The 14,524-nt window shown below is 39.1% G+C and overlaps 2 protein-coding genes across 2 annotated transcripts; both read left to right on the top strand.

Moving 5' to 3' along the window:
- The first annotated feature begins 1,441 nt into the window (after window positions 1-1,441).
- Window positions 1,442-2,536, top strand: LOC109893224 (interferon a3-like). Its single transcript, XM_020486337.1, has 4 exons — window positions 1,442-1,528; window positions 1,791-1,865; window positions 1,996-2,145; window positions 2,456-2,536. Exons 1-4 carry the CDS (start codon window positions 1,442-1,444, stop codon window positions 2,534-2,536), a joined length of 393 nt encoding a protein of 130 aa, XP_020341926.1.
- Window positions 2,537-5,761: 3,225 nt separating this feature from the next.
- On the top strand, window positions 5,762-6,753 carry LOC109888295 (interferon alpha-6-like). The gene is made up of 5 exons (XM_020479472.2): window positions 5,762-5,887; window positions 5,984-6,070; window positions 6,202-6,351; window positions 6,449-6,541; window positions 6,646-6,753. Exons 1-5 carry the CDS (start codon window positions 5,762-5,764, stop codon window positions 6,751-6,753), a joined length of 564 nt encoding a protein of 187 aa, XP_020335061.2.
- The last annotated feature ends 7,771 nt before the right edge of the window (window positions 6,754-14,524 follow it).

Genomic DNA, 14,524 nt, shown 5'->3' with positions numbered 1-14,524 from the left:
GTAAAAACCTACCCGAGAAACAGAATGGCAAACACTCGACTCAGCAACCTTGACTGCATGTCCATACACGCAGAAAGAACTAATTTGCAACGAACCACAACAACAGACGCATGTCCTTCTATAAAACAACACTTGATGAGTAACTGATTCATTTAATATGAATATGCCATAGGATATTATTATGTGGTATTACGTTGGGTCATTTTGTATATTGTGCGCCTGTCGTAGCCTCATCTATTATTATGAATGTTCAACTGAAAGGCCTTTTATGTATTGACAGAGCGCGACTGTCGGGTGGTCTGGACCTGGATGGAACAAGAAGACGGATGCATATTGTCGGCCAGTTGGCCTACAAGTATTTTTTCAATAGAAATGTAATCACTAAGATTGTGATGATAGCCAGTTCGTTTTACAAGTGTGTGACACAGTTAACAGGCACAGGCTAAATTCATTGCACTTCTCGTTGAGGCAGCACTTTGGATATTATTAATTGCATTTCTGACCTTGTGATAGCCATTTCATCCGAAACATTATTACCAATGTACAGTTGTCTGATTATGCATATGAAATAAATGCACTTCTTGTTGTTGTCGCATTTTGGATGTATTGTGTTGTTATTGCTGAAAGACTTCAGTGCAAGGGCGCTGTCCGGTGCTGAAGTCTGTCACCTTTGCACGTGAAAGGCGTTTTTGTCATTGCCTTGTGGTCACTTGTAGCTATCACTTGGGCTTATAGCTATTTTGTTGAATATTCTTTGGCTAAATTCAATTAAAAACTACATTTATATCAATGTGCTGTGTGTCATATCTGCTTTTATTGAAAAAACGAGAACTTCCTTATAACTCTGAAGTCATGAAAATCTACTATTTTCTTAGCAGCCCCAGGTATTGGGCAAGCCCCCCTTAAGCCTCCGGAGAGAAAAAAATCCTGGCGCTGTGCCTGCTTGCAAGAACCCGGTGAAAAAATATTTCGGACTAACTTAGAACGAAACCCACTAAATGTATTTATTATGTGGGTAAATGTCTTAAGTTTAGGATTTATTTCGACTTCGACGATTTTGTTATCAGACTTTTTTATAACGTTTTTTTGTTGTTGCTGTTAAATGCCTAGCTTATTCTCGCGAATAGCCTATATCTCAATATAATAACCTACATTATCGTGGTTAAACTACCATTCAACGCTGGGATTTGGTCGTCCAGAAGAAGGGCTAGGCATGGAATTCCTTTGCCGGCATGTGCTAGAGTGGAAAGTTAAAGTCCCCGCCTCCGATAGGTTAATCGGGGAAATTCTCCATACAGCTTTCCCTTTCCCAACTCCACATAAAACTCCTTAACAGAGCCAAAATGTTCAAACTCAACAGGAAAACTAAGAACGAAGCAAACGACTATTTACAATGTATACAAAGGAGAGCTGGACGTGTATTTTTCTTATTATTTGAAGAATGCAGAGCGTGTGTCATTGTTGTGACTGTATCCGACACCGCTACGGTCACTTGAGCGCAGAATACCTTTCCCTGCTGGACCAGATGGTGAGTTATCAGCACACTGTAAAAGGATAATGAATGCATGTATTAAGGACAGCAAAACAACCAACCAAGCAAAATAGTAATGTGTTTTAGCCTTTGTGTTAGAAGACTGTAATCTATATGTGAATAGCCACAGTAAAAGGGCGCTAGGCTATAATGACAGAGCGATCACGAGAGGATATATACATTAGGCCTATACTGTCCTTGCAGTATAAGCTATACTTTTAGACACGTGACTTAAAATACTGTATTGGTGGTTTTCCAGGGAGGAGATATAACAGAGCAGGAGGCCCCTGTCTTTTTCCCCGAATCACTTTACAGACGCATTGAGCTTGCCGAGGTAAAAACTAGAATTTTGACTTTTCATGTTCTGATATGCTTTAGTATAGCGGTCTTGACCCAATGTTATATTGATGGCATAGTTTAACCCTATACTGTTTCTCGTCTTGTTTTTATAACTGCATGTGCAGTTTGAGGGCAAAGTCAGATTCCGGAATGAGACCATCTATCAAATCACAAAACTGTTTGATGGGAATATGAAGGCTGTCACCTGGGACAAGAAAAAGCTGGACAATTTCCTCAACATTCTCGAAGGCCAATTTGAGAACCTTAAATCGTGTGTAAGTAACGGTTATATTTAAAGTATAATAAATCCCTGTTTCGGTCAGGGCTCTCCAACCCTGTTCATGGAGAGTTACCCTCGTGTAGGTTTTCGCTCCAACCCCAGTTGTAACCAAGCTGATTCAGTTTATCAACCAGCTAATTAATCGGTTGTGCTAGATGAGGATTGTAGTGAAAACCTAAAGGACCGTATCTCTTCAGGAACAGGGTTGGAGGGCTCTGTTTTAGGTGTAGACTATTAACTGTAGAAGTGAGAATCTATGGCTATTATGTTCAGTGGGGGGCTAATGTTTTAATTTTGTCCAACAGGTATCACCTGCCGAGAAACCTGAGAGGAGACTGAAACGCTACTTCAAGAAGTTGAATAGGAAGGTTCTGAGAAAAATGTGAGTTTGTTTTCGGATGGCAACGTGTTTAATACATCTGATCAAATTAATATAAACTAGGCTAAACAAGAGCAGTTTTGGTGCACTTTTTCGGTTCTGGGGACATATGTATCAAGCGTCGAAGAGAAGTGCTGATCTAGTATCAGGTCTCCTCTGTCCTTATTCATAGTGATCTAAAATACAAAACTGATCCTTAATCAGCACTCCTACTCTGAGAAGCTTCATACATTACTATTATTACATACGGCCCCAGCCCTTTGTTGTTCAAGACAAAATTATCATGATATGACCAGAAAGTCCATACCACGAATATGTACATTTTCCTTTGTTTTTCAGAACTACAGTGCGCAGGCGTGGGAGCTCATCAGGAAAGAGACGAAACATAATCTGCAAAGATTGGATATTTTTTAGGCAAAGATGCACTGATCATCCGGACTCATCTCAGAAGCTACACACTTACCAGTTTATAAAGAATGCAAACAATCACGTGGGACCCTGTTAGTCTATTTATTAGATTTAAAATCATAATAAATTAATCATAGTTTGTAATTATTATACATTTCCCTTTTGTACCTGTGTTGAACAAAACTGTATTACCTGTCTACTTAAAAACCTGTGAAAAAAATAACATTGAAAATGTGTCTATTTGAATTTTACTGCGTCTCTTTCTGCTTTTTCAGTGTCTCACACTTATTCTCAGTGGTGGAACAAGTACTCTTTTGTAATTATGCGTAAAAGTAAAGAAACCTTAATAGAAAGTGACTCAAGTAAAAGTAAAAGTCACCCAGTAAAATTCTACTTGAGTAAAAATATTTGGTTATACTTAAGTATCAAAAGTAAATGTTATTGCAAAAAATATACTAAAGTATCAACGTAAAAGTATAAACTATTTCCAATTCCTTATATTAAGCAATCCAGACGTCACCATTTTCTTATTTTCTTAATTGAAAACCAGAGACAGTAGGGATGACCAGGGATGTACTGTTGATAAGTGCATGAATTGGACAATTTTCCTGTCCTAATTAGCATTCAAAATGTTACGAGTACTTTTGGGTGTCAAGGAAAATGTATGGAGTAAAACGTACAATATTTTCTTAAATGTAATGAAGTAAAAGTAAATGTAGTCAAAAATATAAATAGTAAAGTAAAGTACAGATACCGCAGACATGTCTTAACTAGTTCTTTAATGTATTTTTACTTAAGTACTTACACCACTACTTATTCTACATATTTGACCTGTTTAATACTTAGAAATGCGCCTGTTGTAGACAGACAGGGTGTCTGAGGATTGCTCTCACAAGGTCGGCTCAGCGGGAGTGAAAATATTGGCTGAACACCCAGACTGTGGTTGCCAGGTGTTGTCCTCCTCCGCATCCGGTCTCTGAGAGCGAATGCTTTGCTGAGAAAGGAGACACTTGGTTATCTTTGTGTAACCCGTCGCGATAGTATCAATATGCCGAGGGGGAAATACCTCGTCAGAGCCTCTGACTAACTTCCACATGAAGCGCTGTTTGTCTGTAATCTCTCCGCTGGCGTGAATACATATACATTCATTTAAGCTTGACTTTGGGGTCCTTAGTGGTAATTCCACGACTTGTGAATGAAATGTATTTTGTATAAATTGTCAAAATTTCGTTCTTGTCTAAAACCAATGAGAGTGGTTTTATCTAACCATATGAGGGGATGCAGATTAAACTCGTTGCTGATCGTCAGTCACATGATAATTCTACTTTATACACCACATGTATGTGGACACCTGCTCATCGAACATCTCATTCCCCCCTTTGCTGCTATAGTAGCCTCCACTCTATGGGAATGCTTTCCATTAGATGTTACTTGGAACATTGATGCGGGGAGTTGCTTCTAATTCAGCCACAAGAGCATTGGTGAGGTCGGGCACTGGTGTTGGGCGATTAGGCTTGGATCGCAGTCGGCGTTCCATTTCATCCCGAAGGTGTTCAATGGGGTTGATGTCAGGGCTCGGTGCAAGCCAGTCAAGTTCTTCCACACCAATCTCAACAAACCATTTCGGTATGGACCTTGCTTGGTGCATTGGGGCATTGTCAGGCTGAAACAGGAAAGGGCCTTCCCCAAACTGTCGCCACAAAGTTGGAAGCACAGAATTGTCTAGAATGTCATTGTATGCTGTAATGTTAACATTTCCCTTCATTGGAGCTAAGGGGCCTACCCCGAAACATGAAAAGCAGCCCCAGACCACTATTACAGTTGGCACTATCCATTCGGGCAGGTAGTGTTCTTTTGGCATCCGCCAAACTCAGATTTGTCCGTCGGACTGCCAGATGGTGAAGCACGATTCATCACTACAGAAAACGTGTTTCCACTGCTCCAATTGCAGCAAGCTTGACACCACTCCAGACGACGCGTGGCATTGCGCATGGTGAGGGGGGGGGGGGGGGGGGATGTCTGGGTGAGGAGTAGAGGATAATCAGGGGGACCAGGAACTTTTAGCTCCCACTTGACATTATGGGATGTTTATTTATAAAGTCTGTCCATTGTCCATCTGTCCAAAGGAAAACATGGAAAACAGTTTAATTCAAATGTATAGACATGAATGGGATTAAAGACAGAAGATCCAAACAGAACGAGATCATATTAAATCATCATCTCTCACTCCCTCTCTCGCACAGACACGCGCACGCAGGCACGCAGACAGACACAGAGAGAGAGAGAGAAACAAACAAACAAGCAAATAAAGAGGTCAACAGAATTCATTGTAAAGTTAAGGGGTCGATATTCTCTCTCTGTCACACTCTCTCTCTCTCCTTCTCCCTGACTTAGAAACATTTGAGCGTTCACAAGGCCAGTTATGAGTTACATTTTCGAAACCTACCTGGACCAAGTGCCTCCTATGTAGGACCACTCGAAACATGATGAGAGGGAAGTGGAGCAAACGAAAAGAGAGATCCGGTCTTGCGGTTCACTAGGCAAAACTTTCCCAAATTCATTCATTTTAACTCCTAATTTAGCGAGACACCCTTTCACTTTTTGTACATCCTTTCAACCCTCGCTATTTAAATTCATCCGCAGAAATGGGATCAGAACACAAACCACATTCTCACTGGAGGAAATTTGCAATTTACTGGCAACAGGTGAGACAACAATATGCTATCATTTTATAATTGATTCAGGATTCAATTAATTCATTATTTACACGATTCTTTTCAAATAACAATGATCTTCTGCTGCAGATCATCTAACTACAATAAGAATGGTACTTCAGACTGTCACTTGGATGAGCGCCTTCCTCTGCGTCGCGCAAGTTTGCTCCATGCCCATGCCTTGCCAGCTACAAGGACAGCTGGTGCGAATAACCCACAACCTACTGAGAGACATGGTACATTTTTTAAATGACTTTTGTTTTGAGATGTATTCTCCAACGATGTTTAACTGAATTCCTCAACGTGAATGCTGTATTTTCTATAACTTTCAGGGGGGTAATTTTCCTCTGGAGTGCCTGCAGGAGAATGTCTTCGTGGCATTCCCAGCCACCGCATTTTCAACCTCCGGCGCGCCACAGGTAAGGGCAAGCGTGTCCACCCAAGTGTTCTTTACAGCAGGAAAGAGTATTTGCAACTGTTAGGATTAGAAAGTAGAACCCTTTATACTACAATTTATGTTATTTACAATTATTGTTGTTGTCCGTTTCAGTTGAGCAGCAGTGGTGCTAAAGCTATTTATGAGACATTAAAGAACATCGACACATTGTTTGGAGCTGACGACCTGCCTACTAAGTGGGACCAACAGAAGTTGGATAATTTTCAGAATATTGTATACCGCCAGATTGAAGAGAGTAAATGTGTGAGTTACTATGCCAACACAGATCGCTTAACAGTTTAATTGTGGTATTGTGACATTTTTTATTATTATTAATCGCCTGCCTTTTTCTTTCTGGCAGATGATGGGCAGTGTGGATACCAGTGATTATCTCATCAGGACAGAAGGACTGAAGACGTACTTTGGGAACATTGCAGCAGTCCTAAAAGAAAAGGTAGACTATAGATTAAACACAAATAGACACATTGTTTTGATAATATCTCTACATTTGACAATATTACCCTACATTGTCCTAACAGTTTATTTGTATTTTCACAGAATTTCAGTTACTGCGCCTGGGAAGTGGTTCGAAAAGAGCTCCTGTACAGCCTACAGTTCATTCTGGAACACAACTCTGATAGCCTTCTGTGGGCCAACAGAACATGAACATGAACTTGGAGAACTTTTTTACAGTTTTGTTTTACAATTGTGCTTGATTTTAAAAGCCTACTATTCTACAATCATGTAATGTGCAACGTCAAAAAGCAATATTGTTAATGTATTTATTTATTTATCATGGTTAATTATTTATGTATGCCTACATATGAATTTATTGATGTATCTATTTGAAAATCATCAAATGTTAAGTTAATAAACATTTGTATACTTTTAAATATTATTAATCTGAGTGCTCATTCTGTAGCCCAGTCTGTCGATGTGTGAACATTCAGATTTGTATTAAACATGCTCAGGTCATATGGATGTTAGAACTATTAGTCCTATAGCCTACGAATCCATTAAGGAAAGCCCTAAAAACAAGTCAAATGTATCTTCTCAAAATGTAGTTATATTCCAAATCCTTTTTTTCAGTGAGGTGTGTTTTAGCACTGGACAATGCGGGCCTGTTTTGAGCGTTGTACTCTGAGCTCCTATGCGATTTCCGTTCCGACCATGGAGATCCTATTACATTTTATAATTCCCAATTCTGTGGTTCCAATACTTATTTTCCACCATAATTTGCAAATAAATTCATAAAAGATCCTACAATGTGATTTTCTGGATTTGTTTTTCTAATTTTGTCTGTCATAGTTGAAGTGTACCTATGATGAAAATTACAGGCCTCTCTCATCTTTTTAAGTGGGAGAACTTGCACAATTGGTGGCTGCCTAAATACTTTTTTTGCCCCACTGTATATATATATATAAATTATAATATATTTCACCTTTATTTAACTAGGCAAGTCAATTTATAACAAATTCTTATTTACAGCTCTGTATTTTTCGCTGACTGCCCCACCACCACAGAAAGCACTGAGCTAGTCTGAAACACCTGCATTTTGGAACTGCCTGACTCAAGAAAGCAAAAAAAGAGACCATGTTTGTATGCAGCTTTATTAACTCAATAATTACTTATTTTTTATATCGTTTACAAACTTATATGTGACACGTATTAATGCCAAAATAACATGCAAAACAGGCAACAATAAAAAAACATTACATCTTTAAAAACGTTTTTTTGTTGTTGTAGTTAAACAGGTGGGGCTCAAAACAGATGGAGTTCTGCCCCACCTGCCCTGAAAACCGGCCGCCACTGGGTGGGTCCAATATCAAATGCTCTCGAATAGAGGCTAAATTAGACTGAGTAAAAGTTCTACATCACCACAAATGGGAGGCATTTCGCTGCCACAAATCACATATGAAACTGGGAACTTCCAAGCGCCGTTGTGGTGTCGTAGGATGCGTTGGCACAGCACCTGCTGTGGTTGAGGTGACTGGAAAAAAAAATATATATATTTCTACATTGTTTGCTATCCAGGAACACAGCGCGTGCGTATGGGAGATCACGCGAGTGGAGGTTCCCGAAAACCTGGTGCAGTCCAAGAAATATCTCGACAGCAGAGTCAAGCCGTGAGGAAGAAGCGGTCTTTTGGAGAACCACATAATCATCATTGGAGACATGTGACATGTTTCTGAGACTGGCTAATAGATTGACAGCTGATGTATTTACCAAGTGAATTATTTGTTTATAAACATTGGTTGACTGATATTTATATGTGAAGGCTATGTATTTATTCCTTTATAATACATTTAAATAATTATCATATATTTTTAATTAATTAATTAATATATTCAGTCATTCACGCATTCATCCTGCCATTCTTTCTTGCATTCATTTGTTTATAGACTGACTTTTGTAAAGGAGTAATCTGCAGTTCAAACAACACGAAAGCGGCCACTGAACCACTATTTTTTCATAATAGCTGAGAAATGGGGTTGGAGAAAAGTAACCACTGTCACAGAGCTATGGATGAAAGGAAGGTCCACCTATGAGATTAAAAGTTGTAGTCTAGTTTTAAGTACAGTTGGAAGCTATATCCTGTGTTTTTCTACATTTACATGGTTTCAAACAATGTCAACATTTTTTTATTTTGGGTTCTGATGAGGTAAAACAGTAGTTGAACTAAGCTCACGAGGATTATAAAATGTATATATATTCTTCAGGAATCAATGGGTAGCTTGTGTATCAATTGTTTTAAAATGGATGTGGTAATCGCAGAAATTTCCCCTTCAGCGTAGTATGTCGGGGATGATGAAACGTTATAGTATTAGGAATTATGATTTAGGTAATTTTCTAATAAACCTACGATTAAGTTATCACAACACATCGGCAAATTGGTTCATTCATATAGCCCTGCTTGCCTCTCCCAACGACGAACTATTCAAATGTTAATGATAGCAGGATTATTCAGACACAGATGTCATAACATGATGGTTCATTTCTATTTAATCATCAGTTATTACCAACAATTTAATTCAACTGTACAGGCATGAATTGGACGCAGAAGATGCAAACATAAAGCGATCATATTAAGTTTTGTGTGGCTCAGCTTGGTAGAGCGTGGTGCTTCCAATGCCAATGCTGTGGGTTCAACTTCCATGGGGGACCAGTAAAAAAACATAGTAAAACTGTACGCACTCACCACTGTAAGTCGCTCTGGCTAAGAGCGTCTGCTAAATGACAAAAATGTCAATCATAATCTCACAGAGAGAGAGAGAGAGAGATCCTGGTTGACTGATAATATTTTATTTATTCATAACATTGAATAAAAAAATACATGAATCTATTCTCATCTTGTTTTCATATGCATATACAGTTGAAGTCGGAAGTGTACATACACCTTATCCAAATACATTTTAACTGTATGTTTTTCACAATTCCTGGCATTTTAATCAGAGTAAAAATTCCCTGTTTTAGGTCAGTTAGGATCACCACTTTATTTTAAGAATGTGAAATGTCAGAATAATAATAGAGAGAATGATTTATTTCAGCTTTTATTTCTTTCAACACATTCCAAGTGGGTCAGAATTTTACATACACACAATTAGTATTTGGTAGCATTGCCTTTCAATTGGGTCAAACGCATCCCACAATAAGTTGGGTCAATTTTTGACCATTCCTCTTGACAGCTGATGGAGCTGGTGTAACTGAGTCAGGTTTGTAGGCCTTGCTCGCACACGCTTTTTCGGTTCTGCCTACAAATTTTCTATATGATTGAGGTCAGGGCTTTGTGATGGCCACTCCAATACCTTGACTTTGTTGTCCTTTATCCATTTTGCCACAACTTTGGAAGTAGGCTTGGGGTCATTGTCTATTTGGAAGATCCATTTACGACCAAGCTTTATCTTCCTGACTGATGTCTTGAGATGTTTCTTCAATATAACCACATAATTTTCCTGCCTCATGATCCCATCTATTTTGTGAAGTACACCAGTCCCTCCTGCAGTAATGCACTCCCACAACATGATGCTGCCACCCCGTGCTTCATGGTTGGGATGGTTTTCTTCGGCTTGCAAGCCTCCCCCCTTTTCCTCCAAACATAATGATGGTCATTATGGCCAAACAGTTCTATTTCTGTTTCATCAGACCAGAGGACATTGCTCCAAAAAGTATGATCTTTGTCCCCATGTGCAGTTGCAAACCGTAATCTGGATTTTTTATGGCGGTTTTGGAGCGGTGGCTTCTTCCTTGCTGAGCGGCCTTTCAGGTTCTGTCAGTATAGGACTCGTTTTACTTTGGATATAGATACTTTTGTACCCGTTTCCTCCAGCATCTTCACAAGGTCGTTTGCTGTTGTTCTGGGATTGATTTGCACTTTTCGCACCAAAGTACGTTAATCTCTAGGAGACAGAACGCGTCTCCTTCCTGAGCGGTATGACGGCTGCGTGGTCCCATGGTGATTATACTTGCGTGCTATTGTTTCTACAGATGGGCGTGGTACCTTCAGGCGTTTGGAAATTGCTCCCAAGGATGAACCAGACTTGTGGAGGTATACCATTTTTTTCTGAGGTCTTGGCTGATTTCTTTTGATTTTCCCATGATGTCAAGCAAAGAGGCACTGAGTTTGAAGGTAGGCCTTGAAATACATCCACAGGTACACCTCCAATTGACTCAAATGATGTCAATTAGCCTATCAGAAGCTTCTAAAGCCATGACATCATTTTCTGGATTTTTCCAAGCTGTTTAAAGGCACAGTCAACATAGTGTATGTAAACAGTAGTGGAGAGGGTAGTAAGTTTTAAGTTCCTCGGCATACACATCACAGACAAACTGAATTGGTCCACTCACACAGACAGCATCGTGAAGAAGGCGCAGCAGCGCCTCTTCAACCTCAGGAGGCTGAAGAAATTCGGCTTGTCACCAAAAGCACTCACAAACTTCTACAGATGCACAATCGAGAGCATCCTGGCGGGCTGTATCACCGCCTGGTACGGCAACTGCTCCGCCCACAACCGTAAGGCTCTCCAGAGGGTAGTGAGGTCTGCACAACGCATCACCGGGGGCAAACTACCTGCCCTCCAGGACACCTACACCACCCGATGTTACAGGAAGGCCATAAAGATCATCAAGGACAACAACCACCCGAGCCACTGCCTGTTCACCCCGCTATCATCCAGAAGGCGAGGTCAGTACAGGTGCATCAAAGCTGGGACCGAGAGACTGAAAAACAGCTTCTATCTCAAGGCCATCAGACTGTTAAACAGCCACCACTAACCTTGAGTGGCTGCTGCCAACACACTGACTCAACTCCAGCCACTTTAATAATGGGAATTGATTGGAAATTATGTAAAATATATCACTAGCCACTTTAAACAATGCTACCTAATATAATGTTTACATACCCTACATTATTCATCTCATATGTATACGTATATACTGTACTCTCTATCATCTACTGCATCCTTATGTAATACATGTATCACTAGCCACTTTAACTATGCCACTTTGTTTACATACTCATCTCATATGTATATACTGTACTCGATACCATCTACTGTATCTTGCCTGTGCTGCTCTGTACCATCACTCATTCATATATCTTTATGTACATATTCTTTATCCCTTTACACTGTGTATAAGACAGTAGTTCTGGAATTGTTAGTTAGATTACTTGTTGGTTATTACTGCATTGTCGGAACTAGAAGCACAAGCATTTCGCTACACTCGCATGAACATCTGCTAACCATGTGTATGTGACAAATAAAATTGGATTTGATTTGATTTGAAACTTCTGACCCACTGGAATTGTGATACAGTGACTTATAAGTTCAATAATCTGTCTGTAAACAATTGTTGGAACAACTACTTGTTTCAGGCACACAGTAGATGTCCTAACCGACTTGCCAAAACTATAGTTTGTTAACAAGAAATTTGTGGAGTGGTTGAAAAACGAGTTTTAATGATTCCAACCTAAGTGTATGTAAACTTCAACTGTATTCAATGAGTCATACTTTTCATGGATTCATTTGTTTATAGGCATACTTTTGAAAAGGGGCAACCTGCAAATCAAACAACCACAAAGCCCACCCCGCCACTGTTTTGGTAAATAGCAATAGCAAAGGTAAATAGCAATGGGGTTGGAGAAGCAAGATCAGGATAGCAAGATCAGGATGCATCAATGCATCAATCCATCAATGAAATCAAAGTGAGACTATAGTTTTAACCACATTTTGAGGATGTAAAGTATTTGCTTACAATTAGCTAAATTATTTACAAACAACAGAGTAAATAAAGCTTAGAATTTGGGTTCTGATGTGGTGCGACAGTTAAACTATGAGGCATTTAAAAGTTTTATATGTCTATTCTTCAAGAATCAATAACTATATATAATTCATGAAAAAGTCCCAAATTGTAAGTACCAACCGTAGACTGGCCCTTTAACGTAGCATGTCCAGGAGGATCGCATGCTGTAGTATGCCTATTAGGTCGTTTTAAATATTTGACATCATTTTCCGATAAACCTACGATAAGGTTATCACAACATATTGGCAAACTGGTTTAATCAGATAAGTAATGACAAGATATTCACATTTTTATGCTAACGGATTATTCAGATGATAAAGACATCTACAGCATTCATTGTACACTCTAAAAATTAAGGGTTCAACAAGGGTTCTTTGTCAGAACCTCAAAGTTCTTAGAATAACCTTGTGTTTCTTGGCACGGAAAATGACCCCCAAAAAGTTATTCCAAGTACCCTTTAGAAGGTGGGGTTAATCGAGGAACCTAACTGCCCAACCGAATCATTTGGATTTGAAAGGACAGCAGGTGCAGGCACTTAACTGAAACATTAAACAAGATCTCCTCAATTTAAGGTAAGGTTTGTCCCTTGTATGATCTAAATTGATTTAGTTTTATGATTGTCTTGTTTTGTACACTTTGTACAAAATAATAAAATGCAGTACTCCAGGATATTTCTTAACGTAGCTCTTTATTAGCTGGCTATAACTGGCATGTTCACGTATCGCTTACCAGGATCAAAACTGACCATGACCTAACCATTTGGTGGTCTAAACCAATCATAGCACAGTATGATATGGCGGTAAAATGCATCCAATTACAATTCAGTATGTTTACACATATGAATATTACAATGATGACACCATCGATCTTTCAATTTTTGTGCAAATCTTTTGTGCAAGATGGACACAATTTCAATGGATATCAATCAACAAAGAAGTAACTATGTAGGCTATAAGAATATGCTGAAAGCTAGCTGTATTGGGTTCCGATGACTGAACTGCTCACTGTTGTGTTTATGTTTTCCGGTATACAAACGAGGAGGCATACAAGGTGATCACGTTGACCATCCTCCTCCCTTACCTCTTCAACTCATATCCCAAAGGTATGTTTATGAAAACCATTATCAAAGTTTTTTTCCCCATTCATAATCATCACAATAACCAAGGTATGAATTCTGTCGTGTGCACGTTCTGTTAATCATCTGTATATCTACTATTTGTGGATTCATAGACTTCACCCTCCCTATACCTCTGATGAATAAAACAGGAAACCTGTTCGATCACCATGCTCTGCAAAATCATTCTTGCTATGGATACGGAGAACATCAACACATTAACATCAACACGCCAGAGGATATACCCATTGGACTCGGGGTCGTGCTGGGAGTTTACCTCATATTTAGATTTTTTCAAATTCTGCTTTGCCTCTAAAATCATAATAAAACAAAGAGAACTAAAATATTGTGTAATTTTTGTTATTGTTATGCATATTTTTATTTTTATTAATAATAATAGGGGGGGGGGGGGGGGGTAGTTCAAAAATGAACCCCAAAAGGTTGTTCAAAAGGTTCTTTGAGGATCCCTTATAAGGGTTTCTTTGAAGAACCATTTTATAGGGGTTTCACCACAGTTTCAATCTGAAGTACCCCTAAAGGATACTCAAGGAACCTTTTCTTTTTAGATCGTATAGTTAAGGGTCGATATTCTCTCTCTCTCTCTCCATGTTTTAGCAATGTTTGAGCCTTCGCAAGGCCAGATGACTTAGATTTTTTAGACCTAGCCTACTGAGGACACATTAGGCACATGATGAGAAGTGGAGGATACGAAAAGGGACATCCGGTAGTCCAAGTGCGGTTTTCACGAGGTCAAACTTTCTCAAATTCATTCTTTTTTTTTTACACCTAGTGAGACCACCTTTCACTTTCTGTACATCCTTTAAATTCTCACAATTTAAGTTAAGCCGCAGATATGGGATCAGAAAACAAATTCTGACTCTGGAGGAAATCTGTACTGTACTGGCAACAGGTGAGTCAATATATAATTTGATCATTGTTTCAGGTTTCAACGAATGAATCACTTTCAGGATTATATTCGACTAACAATGATACTCTGTTACAGGTGACCTGGCTACCCCAAGA

The sequence above is a fragment of the Oncorhynchus kisutch genome, linkage group LG6, assembly GCF_002021735.2.
Source record: "Oncorhynchus kisutch isolate 150728-3 linkage group LG6, Okis_V2, whole genome shotgun sequence".
Taxonomy (NCBI): Eukaryota; Metazoa; Chordata; class Actinopteri; order Salmoniformes; family Salmonidae; genus Oncorhynchus; species Oncorhynchus kisutch.
This window is presented reverse-complemented; position numbering and strand designations above follow the sequence as displayed.